This window comes from Excalfactoria chinensis, chromosome 1, assembly GCF_039878825.1.
Source record: "Excalfactoria chinensis isolate bCotChi1 chromosome 1, bCotChi1.hap2, whole genome shotgun sequence".
NCBI classification, from domain to species: Eukaryota; Metazoa; Chordata; class Aves; order Galliformes; family Phasianidae; genus Excalfactoria; species Excalfactoria chinensis.
The window spans coordinates 153,200,480-153,221,566 of record NC_092825.1 but is presented as its reverse complement, the minus strand read 5'-3'; the positions used below and the strand labels follow the sequence as shown (position 1 = coordinate 153,221,566).

Below are 21,087 nucleotides of genomic sequence, written 5' to 3'. Positions count from 1 at the left end.
GGAAGTTCCTATGAAATTATGTTCAGAAAGGGACTGTGTTTGTGGAATGTAAGGAACAAGTTCATAGAACAAACTCTGGGCTTCCTCTGCCAAGATCAAGAACAGATTTATTCCTTTATTAGTTCCTGAAAGCAACATGTCTTCAGAACTGAGGAACTTAATAAAAAGTAGCAGGTCAAGAATAATGCCGCAAGACACTGCTGAAGGATTAAAAGACCAAATTCCAATGTATTGGACAAAATAGTATGGTAGGATTCATATATTGATTACATACATTTTTATGCCTGGAGTCAAAGATTATTCAGGAATTTGATTAGAAAATGTACCTTTCAGCCATATTGCTTTCAGCTTATCTAAACCTGACAATTCAAGCCACGGCTATGCATAATGAGGCAAAAAGGTATTTCTTGTGAATTTTATAAATTTGCTTCAGGTAGATAAGTTTGACTAAAAAGTGAAATATTCAAATATATATCATCTTGTTCATTGCTGTTTGCACATTTCAGGCACTTTATTTGCCTTTCATTTCAGAGTTCTTGCATTTCTGGGCATAAAAGTAATATGAGCATAAAAAAACGTGGGGAAAAAAAAAAAAAGAATAATTGTTAGTAGGGAAATTTGGGATGGGGGAATTTAACATGACCTCTGTATTTTCTCTCAGAATATGAAAGAAAGAAAGAAACAATAGGAAATGAAAGCTGACTCTCTTGCTAGAGTAGGAGTAATCATCCCAGGAGGACTTAAGCTCAGCAACTTGAAAATTCAAAATTCAGAGTACATAAATTAAAATATTTTGGTTTAGGTTATTAATTTCCTGCCTGAAAGTCAGGACTTCTTTCTGGTTCCTTGATGTGAGTACTTTCCAAATGCTATCCATCTGATTAAAGACAGGTATTTTTCCAACAACGTTGGTAATAATCATGTTATTTCCAAAAGCAGGATCATTGTTACCTTCAGGTAGGAGTGAGATTGGATATGTTACTATTTGCACATCTCTAGAACCAATCTCATTATGTATAAATTGGAATTTGATTTAAGTGTCTAATATATAAACAGGAGAGTTTAAAATAAGACTATGGTTTAAATTTCCAAGGCAAGATTAATGAATCTGCCTAGTAAATCAGTCTTCTTTTTTAACAAATAAACTGGGTTTCATAAAATAGATCTTAATACTCACAATGCATGAAGTCCTGACTTATAAATCAAAGATATGACTTACAAGTCAGTCATATTGCTTATAAATCAGCAAAGCTACTTTAAGAAGTGCCATGCTTCTGGTAGAAAAAAACAAAAACAAAAACAAACAACAACAACAACAACAAAATGGTGTGAGACAAATGCTCTTTATTTTATATATGTGTATTTAATTTAAGTATTAAAAGTGAAAGAAATTATAAAGCTGCTCTTAAAATGGTAATTTGAAAAAAAGAACCTCAAAGAGATGATAGAGCAGAAGGGGAACTTTATTGGTATTCATAAATGTGCACCTTGCCATTTGTAACTGTCTTTGTACTCTCCCCTCTGCACAGGCTGCCTATCAGAGTTGTAGTATGCTGTCAAGATTGTTGCAGGTCTGATGCTTGTTTTTCTCCTGTTTGCCTTTTTCAAATATGCCCTTGCCAGTCTCAGTATCAAGAGATGGACTGCTTTAGCTTATTCATTCCCAGATGCTGCTTCAGAGGTTTGGGCTAAACTACAGTAACCATTTATAACTTGAAGTAGGAAATAGATTAGAAGAAGATTAAGAAATTCATAGAAATACTGGAAGCAAGAAAAATTTTAATACTCTTTGTTGGGTTTTAACTTTTCTTGTATTTTGTGATAGCATTTGTTAATAATCCCATAGCTTCCAATCAGCTATTCAAAGAAGCAAAATGCCAAAAAAAAAAAAAAAAGAAAAAAAAAAAAGAAAAAAAAAAAAGAAAAAAAAAGCCTATTTAGGAAAGCTGTTTTTTTTGTTTTTGTTTTTGTTTTGTTTTTGTTTTGTTTTTGTTTTTGTTTTTTTTTTTTCCCTAAAGTTCCTAAATATTTTCATTTGTCTTGATTTGGCTTTTCATTCTGAGTGCTGTCTTATTTTGTATTTTTGTTTACTTGTTTGCTTGTTTTTTGATTTGCTTTTGAATAAGTTTTTGATTTGTTTTGTTTTTTATACTAGTAACAGAGAAATAACTGTATAAAGTATAAAACTGTAATTACTTGCAGTAAAATTTGTGTAAGCCAAATGTATCCATTCAGATGACTTCATTATTGTGTCTGACAGTCTTACAGTTGTCTGCCAGTTTTCAGCTTTCATACATTACAAAACTCTTTTCATCTACAGAAACAGAGACTTTATTTCACCCCACAGATAAGCCCAGAATATTCCCTGCACAGATCAAAACAGACGAATTCTGGTGCTGAGAACTCAGCAAATATGGGGAGGAATCCAATTGTTATCGCTCCCATGATGGACCAGCCCCCTGCTCGAAAAGCTACTAGTGCAATGGGCAGAGCAGACAAATGCCTTTCAGTTTTCCTTTCCTTACTTTGTGCAAATAGTATATCTGAATCAATGCAGGGATCAAAACACATCTGATGAAAGTAGGTCATTCGGACAATCATATGGCTTTTTTCTGTCTCTCATTTCAGTAAGACTTTCTAAGTACCATTTCTTCTTTGCTGTGAACAATGATATCTGTAGGATTTGGAATTAGTTTAGAATTTCTGCCAAAATTTTTATCAAAAAAGGCACACTATCAAGCTTTACTTTAAAGGGATTCTCTGGAAAAAAACAAAACAAAACAAAACAAAACCTACAACTAAAATAAATTACAAGGTTCTAATATTTTTGTAGATTATTGTTATAGAGTATTTAATAGACCAGACAGCTGTTAATGTCATTTCTTTCTTCTATATTTTCTTTTTTTTCTTTTAATAACTGGGAGTATTCCTACAAGTGAGGAGTCATAAAAGCCAGATTCTTGGTTTACCTTTATCAGTTATGATTTTTTAATTATTATTTTATTTTTATTATTTATTTATTTATTTTGTGGGCAAATATGTTTGTATTGTATTTTTCCTGTAATTAGTATGTAGGAGACCAATCACAATCTGATATTGCTATCAGTTTGGAACAAAATAAATGGAATATTAATATATTAATATTAATATTAATATATAAAATAATATTCAAAGTTTAACCAACCAAATTTGACTCTTTGGTGCAGTGGTATAGTACAATCAATCTAATAGCATAAAACTGTCACTCACTCTTACTGTGATAGTGCACTGATAAAGTCAAAGCAAATATTTTAAGAGAACTCATTAGCTCAGTTGTTATCAATACTAACAGAACTATCATCTTTCTTCTTTTCTGTAGAGATTAAAAAAACAAACAAACAAGCAAAAAGAACCTGTAACACACACCAAAAGATATACAAAACTGTTCTTATTTTGTGTGTATGTGTACATGAATGATCTATATTGTTCTGGATATTGCATTTATACTCCCCGTGCCTCAGCATTCCTTCTATAAAATGAAGAGACCAGAGTGAAATTCTGTAGCCTTTTTTTTTTTTTTTTTTTTTTTTCTTTTTCCATTTTTTGACTTAAGATTTTATTTTATCCACCTTGGTTTTTTATGCTTTGATTCTAGCAGTATCCCAAATATGAGTAAATGGCTTACTGGGATCTCACTGGACACACTGTACTTTAAGGGCAATTACTGTTTATAGATACATCTCTAGATACTATGGGAGATCCAATAAATAGTAATAATCCTAACTTTTTCCTTTCTTTTTTTTTTTTTTTTTTTTTTTTCCTTTACATCAATTCTGTATTATTGTGGTGAGAAATCATTTCCTGTATCAATACAGAAATAAGCACTAAGAACTTGGAAAGTGAGAGAGAGGAATGAATGCACAGGCAGTAAAAAGCAAGATATCTAAAATACACCGCAGTTATGCTCATGTTACAATACTGTGGCACTGCAGGACAGAACATGAAGTTAGGGAAGGAGCTGCTGGGAAGAACACAACTTTAATGTTGTTCATACTGATGGTGTTTTACATGAGAGGAAGCCTCCCCCATGATCTGAGTGCACAGGAGGTAGACAGGGTCTGTTGGATGTGTTCCTGCCACACAATTTCCTGTGTAGTTTCAGAAGACAAAGAAGACAAGGTAGCTCTTGGTGTATTCTGAGATTAAGCTTCTGATGTCAACCAAAGCACGATACATAGAGGACACGAGAGATTCATTTTCAAAAGCAAATTTAGTAAAAAACAAATACTATTTACAGTGATGTATTCAGGCATATTTTTCTCTAAATCTTGCTGACTACATTGCACTATTATAACATAGGTAGATATTTCATTTTCTCATCACTATGAAGCAATTGAGCCCAACTTCAATATATTAAAATCACAGATATTGTAAAAAGGCATATATCATTGAAAATATTCCTGATTTATATGATTTCCAGTAATAGTAGGATAATATTTATTTGAATTTTTTGGGAACATGCTCAATACAAAAGATGAAATGCAGCACCTTGAAACCAAAGAAGTCCTTTCAGTCATTAAAATACAGTTTCTTCATTCCTCTAGATATCTAAGAGTAGCTTTGAAGACATAAATGCTGTAAAAAAACATAGGAATATTGTAGACAAAACAGCTTTTCAGTAGGGCAGGACACTTGTTGGCTACTACTCCATAGCCACTGTTCTTTCACTTTTGCATCTATATTTTCTGTCCATTCTGTCACAGAGGATGTGTTGCTCATACAGGTGGCCATGACTCTATTTGGTTTCTGTTTTTCCCTTTTCCCTACATTTTTTTTTTTTCTACTGTGTATTTTTGATACTCGGGGAAAAAAGAAAAAAAAAAAAAGAGTTATGTTTTAAACATCATATGGCCATTTTAATTGTATTTTGTCAAAACTGCTCCACAGATTTAGGTGATTAATGAAAAGTACTTTAGTACTTGCCTAATTTCTACAAGTTTTCTAGAGATAAAAAACAGTTGATTTGGAATAGATCTGGAGTAGTTTTTTTTTTTGTTTTTTTTTTTGCCTATCTACTAATTTTGGTAATATAGGACTAATTGCTTCTTTCTGTTTAATGAAACAAAAAGTATTCACTATAGAAAGATGACTTAAATAACAGCCTAAGACATTGTCATGATGATTTATGAGACAGGTAGATTCCCTTTTCTCTCCTTTTAAGAATTGCTCATCTACATGCACAGGTGGAAAAACAAAACAAACAAACAAACAAACAAAAAAACTTAATGGAAGTTACGTGTTCAAAATCTTATTTCAAACCTGTTTTACCCACTGATTTTGGAAATATTGCACTCTTAGTGTGTTCATTCCTTCACTTTTATCTAAAAAGGAGAAAAGTAAACAACAGTGGACAGTGGATCTAGGTTCGAGAATATATTTCAATACTAATCTACTACTAATGTTACAAAACTAATGTAATTTACCCTACTTAATTACCTCAGATGCTTACTTGCTTGTTAGCTCAAAGCACTGTGTTCATCATCTGTAAGAATTCTCACTTGAGCTCTCTCAGTATACCTCTCCATGCAGTTCTGACTTCTGGTATTTTTCTGCAGTTTCACAGTCTTTCTTGCAGACAGAAAAAGCCAAGATCTTCATCACCATTGTTCTGAGCCTACTCTTTCTTCCTCAGATCACAACTTCTTTGTGTGAAACCCTTTTCCCTTTCAGTACAAGTTCTTGTTTGGCATTCAAAACCCTTAATTTTCATGAACTAGATAGTCTACTTGCAGAAATATAATACGTGACCAGCCTCCTAAATGATGATTCTCTCTCATATCTATTAACTGAAGGATTCAAGACCTGCCAAATCTGTTTAGTCCAGATGTTATGAAAATATACAACCAGTCAATACCTGTTCCAGCTAGCAGTACTAGACTTCTTGTTTGGAAGTTCAAAAGTTCAGTTCTCTGTATTCACACTCACATATATATATCCAATTATATGCCTCCTGTTAGCATTCAGAAGTTAACACTTATGACACAGGTATACCACCACACAGAACTCTGGCATCACTTCAAGGAATGATACAAGTAAATATCATCTAACAACAGGAGTTCAGTTCCCAAGTGGATAAAGAAAAATATACCTAAGGCCAAATTGCTGATTCCACTAGTGAAACAAGATTACTGTTAGGGAAAAAAAGAAAAAAAGAAAAAACAAAAAAAAAAAAAAAAAAAAGAAAAAAGAAAAAACAAAGAACAAACAAAAAAAAGACAAAAAGTACCGTGGCATGAAAATGATAACAGCCATAAGTCAGAAGATTAGTTTTGGATAAGCGTCTGAAATGCATGTACTTATACAGTGAGAATGGCACAGAAGATAATGCTTATGAATGAGATTGAAGAAGAGTGTTTCAAAGTAAGTCATAAAAAATAATTCTGAAAAAGTAAAGCCTGAGAAAGTTTTAAGAAGAAGAAAGGATAGATAAAATGTAATTAGCACTGTTCTTTAATGCTTTCTGTGTCAATTCTCATTTCACATTGGCCTTAAGATTGCTGAGACAATGAGTGCTTGTTTCTGGAAAAATGATTGCTGTCAGGAACAGAAATTTGCCATGTGTAGAAAGAAAAAAATCTTATACCTAATCACTGTATTTCTTCATATCACAAATGGAGAAATATCTACAAGATGGTTCTTTTGACTTGATACTGCTCATGAATTCCCCATAAGAGCTTTTTCAAAATATGTTATTAATTTAGTTATCAATCATAGCTGTTTTTAATATATCAGTGAGAAAGGAGATAGACCTTTTAAAATAGTGAAAATTTCTTGTATTTAATTTTAGACTTAACACTGCTCTAATCTTTCACCTAATGAATTTTGTTTGTTTGGTTGGTTGTTTTTGTTTTTTAATGCAATCTCATTGAATAACAGGTCACATACTGACTCAGAAAGTGCTGGTCCTCTTGAAATCTGCTGGAGTTTTCCAGTGAGTAAGGACTACTGATCTTACTCCCAACAATTATGTACACAAAGGGATCGTAGTCATCTATTATTTTGTCCCTGTTCTCTCCACGGGATCCCATTATCTTCAGTGGGACTCTTCTCCTTTCAAATCCAACAGAATTAAATGTAAAATGGAAAATTTATCAGAATTAACAATTACCAAATGCAATTACAAATTTACAATATTATGTCTTGCTCTATAACAGTGATGAAAAGTTCCGTTGCAAGCATGTTTATAAATATGCCTCACTTAGATGATGGATTCAAAAAGGACAAATCAAAATCCCAACAATGATTGAAAACAATAATTAACCTAAATAATAAATGTTAAATATAAGCAGATGGAGGAACATATGCTGACTAAAAAGTAGATGTAAATTACTATGTGAAGAGAAATCTGTAATGCCTAGAATTTCAGGGTTTTTTGTTTTTGTTTTTTTTTGTTTGGTTGGTTTTTTGTTTTGGTTTGGTTTTTGGTTTCTTGGTTGTTTTTTTTTTTAGTTAACTAAAATAAAGTGAAAAACATTGAACTACAAATATTAACTCATCTACATCAACAAAAGTGAAATAAAGGCATATCTTTAGTCGCATAATATTATTTGCTTACATTACTTACACTGAGACTGTCTTACCTACAAATCTCCTTTCAGCAAAATATGGTGAGCCTCACCTCGGAGCAGATGCTCTTGGTTACCATTTTAAGGCACATATGAGATGAAGAGGTGATCTGTGGCAGCCAGCATGGCTTCCCTAAGATCAGATCTTGACTGACCAATCTTGTGGCCTTCTATGATGGAGTGACATCATCAGTGGACAGGGGAAGGATTATACATGTCTTATACCTGGACTTATGCAAAGCCTTTGACATGGTCCCTCACCTCATCTGTTGTAGATGCTAACGAGGCTGAACCTTGTAGTACAAGCATATAGGCGGTAGCGGGGCTTTTTCGGGATGTGACGGTGATAGTAAACCAGCCTCTTCCGTCCCCTATCTAGTGATGTACTTTGGGCGCGCGCATTTCAAACGTGCCCTAGGGGGCGTAGACGAAGTAGTAAGGTATATAAGGTATTGATTACTCCTAATAAACGCCATTTTGCCACCTTTCTTGATGAGTCACGGTGGTCCTTTTGGCCCTAGCGAGGGTTTCGCTAGCACCTGGGCAAGTATGGGGTTTGGATTATAATTGTGCACGGCAACATATGGTGCCCCTGTGTGAGGCCGTAAACTCCGGTGTGCCTTTTCGTTTTCTTTTTGGGGATTTTTCTTATTAGGCGTGTTTTCGGTTTATTTTTTTTTGTTTGTTTGTTTTTTATATAGGAGTGTACTGAGGGGACGGCAGTGCATTCCTCCTCCAGCTGCTCGGGGGGACGACGAGTGTGCCTGGGGGTTTTTTAATCTGGGGTGTAGTGAGGTGACGGCATTGCATCCCGCAAGGGAGCGCCTCGGGGGGACGACGAGCGTGCTTTCTTGTCTTTGTAGAGATTGCCTGGGGGGGCAGGGGTCTCTTTTTTCTCTTTTTGCAGCGCAGGTACTCGTGGATTGCGATCGGGGGCGCTATATTTGCGGCAAGAGTTCCGGGGGGACGACGGGACGGGGCGGGACGACGATTATGGAATTTATCAGTGAGGTATTGTTTTCTTTTTGTAAAGAATACTGTGGCGAGACTGCTCCTTCTTTGCAGGAGATTGCTGCAATACTTACTTATCTTGAACGGGACGGGGAACTTTCATCCCCCCGCGAGATCCTTGACTGTCGTAAATGGGATCCGCTCACTGTTCTGCTTGCAGAGCATGCAGCGACAGCCCAGGCGGCTGCCGAGCTTGTGACCTGGGGCGTAATCCTGGGTGCTCTTAAAGCAGCCAGGGAGGAGGGGAAACTTGTTGAATCGTGTTTGTTAGTTGGGCTTGTGTTTGAGCCGGAGCAGCCGGGAGGGCGGCCGGGAAAAGCGGCTGAGGACGGTGGGACCCAGGAGAGCCGTCTGGGGAGGAGGCGGGGAGATGGGACGGGGTCCGGGAGAAGCGGAGAAGAAAAAGTTAAAGATGGCGAATTCCAATCGACCACACCCCCTCTCGACCGCCAAGTGGACACTTCAGCCCCATATCCTTTGTCATTGGGGGGTGGGGAGTGCGGGCGCGCGGTTAATTCGAGTGGTAGGGGAAGTAGGCGTGCTCCAGACCCGGGGGGAGTGCAAACGTGGTGCTATCCCGGGGGGGGGAATAACGGGCGTGCGGCTAATTCGAGTGGTTGGAGAAGTAGGCGTGTTCCAGACCCGGGGGGAGCGCAAACGTGGTGCTATCCCGGGGGGGGGAGTAGCCAGGTCCAAAGGGACTCCGCGGGGCTGCGGCTGCAGGCTTGGATTGGGCAAGTTTCGGCCGGTGGGCCGGCCCCCTCTGTGTTGGCTTGCAGAGCTGCCCGCTGGTGCCGGCGGGGGAAGAGGAGCTGCCGCCGGGGCGGGCGGGGCTGCGCAGGGTGCCGGCTGGGTCTGGCCCGTCTCTGCCCTCCACGCGGGAGGGGGCAGCGGTACGGCTGCTGGCGGCGGCGGGGGAGCTCGCTGCTGCGATCAGTCCGAGGGCCGCCTGATCGGACCCGGGCCCGACTCCTGCTGCGCTGCGCCAACGGGACAGGACCGACAGAGCCTGCAGCTGCAAGTTGTTCGCTCGCTGTGGCTCCTGTTGCCTGCCAGTCATGCAGGGGACAGGGGCTCGATTCCCCGGCGCGGAGCCGCTCCACCTTCCGGCACCGGGCTGCCGGCTGCTGCCGCGAGTTCCGTTTGCCCCTGGCTTTAAACACACTAGAGACTTTAACGGCGCATAGCCCTGTGCTCCCTCACGATATTGAAAGCCTCGCATACGTGATTCTCAAGCTGGTGCAATATACATTCTGGAAAGAGGGGTGGATGACTGAGCTTGGGAGGGTTGTGGCAGCTGAACAAGATGATCCCTTTCACCCTGTGCATGGAATAGACATGCAAGAGGGAATTAAAGCAGAGTGCTTGGAATATAAGTTTAGCCCTGAGATGATGCAGCTGGTGGGTTTTGATATTCAACCATGTGTTAAGAAACTATGGAATATGCAGAAACTGGTAGGAGCCCTCCAGTGGGTTCGGGGTGCTTTGGGGATACCTGCTCGATTGATGAAGCCCTTGTATGGTCAGCTAAAGGGATCCGACCCAAAAGAACCCCAAAATCCGTCTAGCAAAATGGCTGCAGCTTGGCAAAAGATCTTACAGAGCTGCATGGAAGGATCGCTTGCACAGTGGGACACTGCTCGAGGCCTTGAAATGGCCCAGCTAGCTCAGTTGGTAGAGCATGAGACTCTTGATCTCAGGATGGTGGTTTGGCAGGATCCCAACCGTAGTTCACAGGCTGCTGTCTTCACAAACCGAATGGTCAGTGTGCAGATGCTTGAGGTGATGGCTGTGACGGTCGCAGTGCACCTCTGGCAAATGATACCCTCTAACACTGTTGCTGACTCCATCTTTGCAGCCAAGCTGTTGGCCCGCAGGGGCTGGGAGGACTTCCCAAGTTCAGAGGCTGCTGGAATTTTAGATGAGACCTTGGCCTCTCACACGGCTCCTGTTGCATCCTTACATGTGCATGGTCACTCTGAGGTGCCAAGCCTTTTTACCAGAGGTAATGTAATAGCAGATACAGTTGCCAGCACTCCTGTCTTTGGCCTAGGGTCACTGCAGATCTGGCAAACTGGTGTCATCTGGGAGCCTTGCTTGTCTCCCCGTCAATGGCTGGCTATTGCTGTGAATACCTCCTCTACTGTCATCACGGCCACTGAGCATGTCAGGTCTGGCTTGACTGCAGTCCGATACCATTTGGCAACCGCTGTTGCTATGGTCGGTTTGCCCAGTCACGTTGAGACTGACAATGGGTCCTGCTTCACTTCTCGTTTTACTCAAGAATGGTTGGTGAAGACTGACTATGGGAAGTGGGATAAGAGTTCTTTCCTTACAGGAGCAGTTGGTGGGGAGGCCGAATCTGGTACCTGAGACTGTTTTGCTGCTGTTGGTCTCGGTGATTAGTACCGCTCAAACAACAAGCGCGGGGACCTTCTGGATTCAGTCTAGAATTGTCGGGTCTCAGCCAACAGTAGATTCACACTTATCTGTATTTGCAACTTCACTTATCTTTTAGGATGTGTTCTTCTTATCCTATAGAGCGTGATTCTAGTTTCCTAGTCACTACATATCGATTACACGCTAATGTAATGATGGTGCATGTTGCCGTGTGCTGATGAGCTGATGGATGCTATCGAGGCTACGGACAGAAGACTTTGACTACTGTTCACCATACAGAGAAGATGCATCATGCAAGAATGATGAAGAATGGAAAGAAGAATGACGAAGAATGAAGAAGAATAGAAAACATCACGGATGAGAACTGTTTCTCGGATGGTTCCAGACATCAAAGGGACTATCTTAATATACACTTCATTTAGTTGTGGTATTGTTTTCTTTTGCACAAATGTAACTTGCACTACTCATTATATCGGATGAAGCTTTTAAGGTTTCTATAAAGTTTATAGAGAGTAAGTTATATTAAGAGTAATATATTAATAGATATTAAGGTTTATATAAATTTATAGAGTAAGTTATATTAAGAGTAATATATTAATAGAGTAATAGAGTTATGATAAGAGTAATATATTAGTAATCGTAAGGATTGCATTAAGATCAATCTTAGTTTTGTTAAGGTTAAATTTGACTAAGTAGATGAGTAATTCAGTTAAGCTGAGTACAATAGTATAAGTATATTGCATAGAACATATAGAATAATATCAAATTTATAGTAGATTATACTTGGGATTTTAGTGTTCACATTGAAAAGGGATAAATTGTTGTCTTGGGGGGCGGGGAGATGTTGTAGATGCTAACGAGGCTGAACCTTGTAGTACAAGCATATAGGCGGTAGCGGGGCTTTTTCGGGATGTGACGGTGATAGTAAACCAGCCTCTTCCGTCCCCTATCTAGTGATGTACTTTGGGCGCGCGCATTTCAAACGTGCCCTAGGGGGCGTAGACGAAGTAGTAAGGTATATAAGGTATTGATTACTCCTAATAAACGCCATTTTGCCACCTTTCTTGATGAGTCACGGTGGTCCTTTTGGCCCTAGCGAGGGTTTCGCTAGCACCTGGGCAAGTATGGGGTTTGGATTATAATTGTGCACGGCAACACTCATCCTTCTCTCTAAATTGGAGAGGAATGGGTTTGAAGGATGGACTATTCAACAGATTAAGAACTGCTTGTTTGGTCACAGCTAAAAGGTTGTGATCAATGGTTCCATGTTCTGGTGGAGGCCGGTCATGAATGGTGTCTCCCAAGGGTCAGTCCTGGAACTAGTGCTCTTCAACATCTTTATGGCATCAAGTGCACCCTCAGCAACCTTGCATGCAAACAGGAACCTGGACGGGCTGGGGAAGTGGGACCATTTAAACCTAATGAGGTTTGACAAGGCCAACTGCAAAGTGTTGCACTTGGACCATGAAAACCACAGGTGTTTATACAGACTGGGGAAAGACCTCCATGAGAGTAGCCCTGTGGAGATGGACTGGACATGAGCCAACAGTGTGCACTTGCAGCCTGGAAGGCCAACTATATCCTGCATTAAAAAAAGGGGTGGCCAGCAGGGAGAGGGAGGTGATTGCCCCCCTCTACTTGGCTCTTGTGAGGCCACATCTATAGAACCATGTCCAGGCCTGGGGGACTCAGTAAAAGAAAGACACATAGCCCTTGGAATGGGTCCAGAAAAGTGCCACTGAGATGATCAGAGGGCTGGAGCACCTCTCATATGAGGAAAGGTTGAGGGAACTGGGCTTGTTTAGCTTGGAGAAGAGAAGGCTCTGGGGAGACCTCACTGTAGCCTTCCATTACTTGAAGGAAGAGTATAAATAGGAGGGGAAACAATTGATTATATAGGTTGATAGTGACAGGACAAGGAGAATGGTTTTAAAATGAGACAGGGGAGGTTTAAGTTAGATATTAGAAGGAAGGTTTTTTTTATTATGAGAGTGGTGACACACTGGAACAGGTTGGCCAGAGAAGCTGTGAATGCTCCATCCCCTGAGGCATTCAAGGCCAGGCTGGATGTGGCTCTGGGCAGCCTGGTCTAATGGTTAGCAACCGTGCTCACAGCACGGAGGTTGAAACTAGATGATCTTTGACTTTCTTTTCAACCCAGGCCATTCCATGGTTCTATGATTCTATGAAAATGTCAGTTTAAACACATTCACTATTATTTTGAGCAATTAGATGTTACTTCCAGAGTATTCTAAAATATATATATTTTTTCTAAGCTTGACTAACTTTGCAGCCAAGGAAAACAGTGCTAAAATAAATAAATAAATAAATAAACAAATAAATAAATCTGCTCAGTATGACCAAGTTTTTTTGTTTGTTTGTTTGTTTGTTTTTTATTAATTATTGTCCTGAGGACTGGAATTACATGTTGTGGGTTTTTTTATTACTGAAAGACATAGGATTCAAGTTTGTTCCCACTAAGATGAATAGAAAGAGTTTCACTTATGTTGTCTGTCTTTTTTTGAATTTGTTTTTTAAAATACTGGTTCTGTTGAGACATAGAGAGGAGACCTGAACAAACAAAGGAACAGTCACTCAAAATGTCAACCCTATCTTGGCAAAAAGCTTTGAAATGGATCATTCTGTGAGAAGGAAGGAATCATAAATACCTTTCACCAGTTGAAAACTTATTATTGCCTGCAAAAGCTTAGAAGAGCAAGAAATACTGGATATGTTAATTCTTGTAATTTAATTAACACTATTTATTTCCATTGCCATCCTCATCACACTTAGCAGCTATGCATTCATCTCTTACCTACAATGAGAAATGGATACCTTCAGGTAAAAGATTAAAAAGTCAAGAGTTTGAGCTCTGCAGCCAGTAGCTTCATGCTCACACCAATTTCAATGAACAACTAGAAGCAATCTCTGTTACCATGTGTATACATTTTTCTGGATTTCATAAATCTGGATTCAGAAGATTCACAGTGAAATTCTTTGTGTGGAATATTTCCTCTACAAAGTTAGCTTCAGAGTTCTAGTAAATAAGTACTGAACCTTTCTTTGCAAATGGTCATAAAACCTTAGCATGACTCAGAGTTATAAACAAAAGTATTAGATTGTGTTGTTCTAAAACTATTTGAAATCAAGGAAATTCAGTATTTTTCAAAAAATTTAAGAGCTGAATGAGAGAGTTTCAAATACACATGTTCTACGTGAAGCAGCAAAGTTAACATCATATCATATATCAGGGTAATTTAATCTCCCTGAAGAAGCAAAGACAACATACGTTTTTCCTTCTTCTTGTTCTTTAAACTTTATGAACTGAAGCCTAAAGCCAGTCTCAGATATAATACTATCATCTCCCTCTAACTGATATTTTACTTTATGGAATAAGCACAGGGAATTGGAAGGGAATTCCTGGCTTAGTAAATTCAAACATTTGACAACACAAATAACTTTATTATTCAGTCCTTTCATAAAATAATTCCAAATAATTTCAAGGATAAATAAGAGTTTGCTTTTTTCCCACTGCTACTGCTATGTATCTGTTTGAAAACCCATTCCTCTATTTGTTAGAAATTGGTGCATCCTAAATACTAGGACATTATTTAGAGCAGCTTCAAATAAAATAAAATAAAATAAAATAAAATAAAATAAAATAAAATAAAATAAAATAAAATAAAAAATAAATAAAAAGCAAAAGAGTAACTTTGTCTTCCTGAAGTAATGCATTTTATCTCCCTTTTAGAATTATGTAATCATATAATCGTTTGAGTTAGGATGGGCAATTAAAGGTCATTTAGTCCAACTCCCTTTACAGTGAATAGGGATACCTTCAGCTAGATCAGGTTGCTCAGAACCTGATGCAGTGTGACCTTGAATGTCTTCAGGTACAGTACACCTACCAAGTTTCTGAGCAACCTGTTATGGTGCCTCACTAGCACCATTGTAAAAAACTTTTTCCTTATATCAAATAAAATTCTCCATTATTTTAGTGTGAAACCATTTCCCCTTGTCCTAACACAACAGACTCTGCAAATGTGGCTGCCTCCTTCTTTCTTACAGCAACCCTCTAGATACTGCAGTGCCACTAGCTAGTCTCCTCAGAGCCATCTCTTCTCCACACTTGTCAGCCCCAAATCTCTCAGCCTGTCCTCACAGGAGAGATGTTTCATCCTTATGGATCATCTCATGGATGGAGTGTTCCATCATTCCTCTGGACACACCCCAACACGCTCACGTCTCTCCCATACTCAGGACTCCACATCTGGATGCAGTACTCCGGTTGAGGCCTCAGTAGTGCTGAGTTGAGAGGCAGGATCACCTCTCTTGCCCTGCTGGCCACATCTCTTTTGATGTGGGCCAGGATATGATTGACTTTCTGGACTGTGAGGGTACATTACTGGCTCATGTCCAACTTAGCATCTACCAGTGCCCCCAGGTCATTTTTGGCAGGGCTGTACTCAGTCCTTTCATCCTTCAGCTTGTACTGAAAGTGGATGTTGCCTTGACCCAGGCACAACACCTTGTACTTAGATTTATTAAACCTCATGTGGTTCTCCTTGGCCTACTGCTCTGTTGTTTTTTGTTTTGTTTTTGTTTTTTTGTATTGTTGTTGATGTTGCTTTGTTTCGTTTGATTTGGCTTTCAAATTATTATTTCTTTCAGTTTTAAGACCTTCTGCAATCCAATCGTTATTTTGTCATTTGATACCATCTTTAACTCAATAACATTGCTAAAAAAATACTGAAAATAAGCCAGAAATTGTATGACTCACGTATGCTAGAGATTGTGACATTGTGTCTAATTTGGGCTCTGCTTGTTTCATTTTCCTTTTTCATAGTTTCTATATTTCCTTATAATTAGAAATATTCATCACTCCACCCTTTCCCCACCTTTGACCTCCTAAATGCAGAATGGTGCAACAGATGTAGTTTGTTAATCAGTCCTTTTAATTGAAAAATATAAACTAGTAAGCCTGTTTTAGCACTGATCCAGTAGCCCCATTCAAAGCTTAAATTTTATCTTAAATGAGAGATGGCTAATTAAAAATCCACTGCAACCTGTGAGCAATATTCCTTACATTAGTTGCATAAATAGATATGAAAAAGAATCTTCTGGATTTATTTTTTATATATATTTTTGATGCTTTGCTGACAGTGTATTTAAAAGTCTTCATGTACTAAAACTCCTACATTATCTTATCTGTCAACAGGGACTTGCAGGTGTTTCAGAACTAGGAAAGGTTTAAAAAATTAATATTGTGACTTCTTACTGAGAATTCTGTAAAGACTTGTGCCCCGGTGGCGCAGTGGTATAAGGTGCTGCTTGCAACACCGGAGGCCCAGGGTTCGAATCCCCCCTGTGGTGCAAGTGGTAGAAGTGCTGCTCTGCTACACAGAAAGGCTCGAATCCTGGGAGTTGGACTCAATGATCTCTAAGGTCCCTTCCAACTCGCACGATACTGTGATACTTCTTATTGTAATATTTTTCTAGTGGTTAATTTCTGTCTTCTTTTTCAAAATATGTACTGTTAGCATCTCATTTCAAATTTTCTAGCTACACTTTTTGTAATTAATATTTGTTTCTCTTTTACCAAACAGATAAAAGAGCTTTCTGGCATTTAGTAATTTCTCCCTGTAATGATGTTCAAACACTGTAGCTAAAGCAACTTCCAGCCTTTTTTTTTTTTTTTTTTTTTTTTCTTTTGCTAGTAGTGTATTTTTTAGTATTGAATTTCTTGGCAAATATTGGGCCTTAAGTGTTTGATGATACAGAAAGTTTTTTTTTTTTTTTTTTTTTTTTTTTTTTTTGTGTGCTCCTGTGGCACAAGTGGTAGAAGTGCCGCTTGCAACACCGGAGGCCCGGGTTTGAATCCCCCCTGTGGCGCAAGTGGTAGAAGTGCCGCTCTGCTACACAGAAGGCTCGAATCCCGGGAGTTGGACTCGATGATCTCTAAGGTCCCTTCCAACTCGCATGATACTGTGATACTGTGTGTGATATAGTAATATATTGAGCTTTTTCCAAAGATAAACTTAGCTGTGATTCTGAAGATAGTTTGCTCTAGGAACTAGGTTCAACAGGTGGTAAGACTGAAATTCTTTGCACTACGTAGTTCCATATTGTCTATTATCTCACATCCATGATTTCATGCACATATATGCCATCAGTTTTATGTCATAAAAATATAATCATAGAAGTATTCAGTACAGTTTTTATGTTGATTAAAACTGAAGAATACATGTACAAAACAATAAAAACTGCAAGCCTAAGTGGATAACGTCTAAATGACTCAGGGGCCACCAACTGGAGAAAGCACAGATAGATAATATCTGAGTATTTGGTGGATATTTGTTTGTTTGTTTGTTTCCTACAGATAAAGATATTGAGTGTTTCCTAGAGAACACTTTTGGCAGTAGAGGAAACAACAAAGATGTTTCCTCCATTGAAATTACATTTTTTTGAAAAGTGCTTTTCATTCGTAGAATCATAGAATCATAGAATCATGGAATGGTTTGTATTGGAAGGGGCCTTTAAGATCATCTAGTCCCAACCTCCTACTATAGGCAGGGAAACCTCCCTCTAGAGCAGGTTGCTCTAAGCCCCGTCCAGCCTGTCCTTACATGCTTCCAGGGAGGGAGCATCCACAACCTCCCTGAGCAACCCATTCCAGTGTGTCTCCATCCCCACAGTAAATAATTTCTCCCTAATATCTAGTTTAAATCTACCCCCTTCCAGTTTAAAGGCATCACTTATCCCATCACTACCTGCCCTTACAAAAAGTCCCTTCCCATCTTTCCTGTAGGCCCCCTTCAGGTACTGGAAGTCCACTATAAGGTCTCCTTGGAACCTTCTGTTCTCCAGGCTGAAGTGTCCCAGGTCCCTCAGCTTGTCCTCATTGGGGAGGTGCTCCAGCCCTCTAATCATCTTGGTGACCCTCCTCTGGACCTGCTTCAAAACCTCAGTGTCCTTCCTGTGTTTGGGGCTCCAGACTTGACACAGTACTCCAGGTGGTGTCTTAACAGAGCGGAGTACAAAGACAGAATTACCTCCCTCAACTTGCTTGTCACATTTCCCTTGATGCTGCCCAGGATACAGTTGGTGTTCTGTGCTGCAAGCAAACATTACCAGCTCATGCTGAATCTTTTAACAATTGACACCCTCATTCATTCATTAATTCATATATTGTATGCTACATTGCTGTTGTATAGCATTAATTTCTAAATCAGAATTTCATGTCATGCTGTCAAAAATCTGATAAAAGTCTAAGATTATTATATATGCTACTAATTTTATCAGCCATTTTCTTCTAGCATCAAGGAATGAAACAGGTTGGACAAAACTAATTGAACTATTTAAGTCAAAGAAGATTTTATTTCCATTTAGGATCAAATATGTTATTTTAATCTGGTGATACAGTATTTGATTTCTACGTATTTCTTCTAAACCCACAGGTATGTATATGTAGATAGGCCAGCTGGCTGTGACATGATCTGAAAACTTAAAATTACACTTTAAGCACAAACCATATGAATTCAATATAAGCCATCAAACCAAACTCACCACATTCATCTCTCTATATCTCTGTTCCAATGGATAGCAAGCATAAGACAGGCTTTAGAATATATACTTTCATCATCATCCACAATTCTCATAGTTTTTTCTTTGAAATTATGCCACATTTCGAATATGCGCAAGCTACTTCCTGATCTGAGGCTCTGGCAAAGCAGGGGCATGCTAACAACAAAAGCTACATTTCACTGAAGCAAATCTTCCTATCTTTAAGGAAGAGAAAAAATAAAAGTTGGGTAATGATGAATATTTGCCATTAAAATTGCATAGAAACACCAGAACTTTGAAACATCATTCCTTCAAGGTTTCGCACAGTGCTCTGGAGCACTGCAGATGGCAGATGATGGAAGATAAAGCAGTCTCTGTGTAATCCACTAAGCCTTTGTGCTATGATCTTTTCCTAAAGGCAGTCCAAAGAGAATGTGAGAAATTCTCACTCCCAACCACAGAGCATGTCTACCTAAATTAAGCTACAGAGAAGAGTACTTTCAGCTCTCAGTCTTCCATGTATCCATCATGGCAAAAGTAAGGGACTGTAAAACATTCTTATAATTTGAGGAATGGGCAGGCAAGGGTGAATCACACAGCTGACAAGGAACTTACGCACAGACGCTACAGGAGTCTCTGCCAGAGAAGAATTTCGGCTGCAGTTCCAACTTAAATGGGCAGGAAAAAACCCACAGAGATAAAAGTAGAAGAAGGATTTGAAAGCACCAGCTAGGTGGGAATCTTGTGTAGAGAAATGAAGTGCACCAGGCAGAAATGAAAGTGCAGCCTTGATGGGGAAGATGAGGACCTTAAACATGACTAAAGGGATGGTAAGCAGGGAAAGAATTTTAATTGGGGAGTTTCATGGCCTGAGTTTCAGGAGATAAAACTGACTTTCACAGCAGCATTCTGGAAGGATTGAAGGGGAAAAAAGCAAATAGCCTGTCTTTTATAATAACCTGTGCAATAGTTAAATACAGTTTTATATGTCTGTTATCCTTAGCTTTTTAATGATTTTTGGAAAGACTTGGGGAGTGGTCAAAAAGCAGTTTCTTCTGTGTTGTATAAAGGATATATTCTAGGACATAACTACGCTGGCTTTCTAAACTGATCATTAGAGTAACAAATACTGTTTTGAATACTTAGTCCAACAAACAAATGAGGGCTCAAGTAAACAAAGAAAACTAAACATGGAGGATAATAAACTTTTCCCAGACTGCATACTGTTTACAGTAAATAACAATATTGTCTTACAAATTTAGTTCCTCAAAGCATATGTATATGATGAGAACTTGCACTGTTATAGTAATTGTATTAGTGGCATCTGACATCTTAAACAAAACCTCAGATTAGTCCCCCAAAAGTCTTTATATAGTTCATTTGTATTTAAATATATGCATTAACTTTTATACTCTAATACTAATATACACTATATTACTCAAGAAAAAAACTACTCTGCTTATGACAATACACAAATGTAACAGCCTAAAATGACTATGAAACAAAAGCAACATAGGAATTTCAATTAATTCAATTAATATTCTTGAAGTAATTCACTGACTGTCTCTGAATTATTATATTGAGAAATCCTATACTTAAGAACCTCTACTGTAACACATTCGACTTCCTAATTCGTATGTTCCACTAAACATGCTCATATTTTAGTCTAGAAGAATTTTCCTATGAATATATATATATATATATATATATTTTCAAAACCAAAGGGAGCATGAAAAACAAATTCCAGCATTAGGTTGATACTGACTGTGTGGTACAGCAAAAATAAATCATATATATATATTTAATTAATTGCTACATCATCAGTGTTTTAAGGGCTGAATATAAGGTTCATTTGTCGGGGTTATACTGGTACCTGATGAAAAGAATCAAGAGTTTGTAAATATAAATTCTAGTGTTTATTATCTGTAAAGATGATAAAAGTGGCTAGTAGGTACAGCTCAGGATTACAAACAATACAAAGAAAAACAATTAGCAACAACAACAAAAAAAAGAGAAACAAAACAAGACTCTGCTATTCTGCTATCTAGGATAATTAATTATTTCTAGCCTCATAAAAAAATTCTGAAATGTAAAACAAGAGGTGAAGAATGCAGAGTTTTGACCAATTTATTACTTCAGCCCAGGTGTTCAAGTCTGTTCAATAGGTAGCAATTTTCAGAGCCAAAAATAAAGTTGAATTGTGAGCCTAGTGACATCTAAAGTTTGTTATGGTCTGTTCAGTGGGTGCCATACCAGATTAGGCAAAGGAAGCATCTTTATTCAGGTGCATTAGGGCTTGTCTGCTGCTGATTCATCTGCATTGGAATTTACCTAATATCTAGACCAGTGTGTGGTTTTTCTATATGGTACTGCACTTCCAAGACAAGTGAATGAATGTAAACTACTACTCTAGAGAGATTTTCTTTCTGTTTTACTCCTATGTTAAATATTAAATTGATGCACAAAGGCCATTTGCACTCAAACCTCCAATGAGCTTAAACTATGTGTT

General features: G+C 38.4%; 1 protein-coding gene across 1 annotated transcript; it reads left to right on the top strand.

The window, feature by feature from the left end:
- The first annotated feature begins 380 nt into the window (after positions 1-380).
- LOC140255195 (uncharacterized) lies at positions 381-12,079 on the top strand. The gene is made up of 3 exons (XM_072342560.1): positions 381-400; positions 8,306-11,505; positions 11,567-12,079. Exons 1-2 carry the CDS (start codon positions 381-383, stop codon positions 10,986-10,988), a joined length of 2,703 nt encoding a protein of 900 aa, XP_072198661.1. The 3' UTR covers positions 10,989-11,505; positions 11,567-12,079.
- Positions 12,080-21,087: the final 9,008 nt, after the last annotated feature.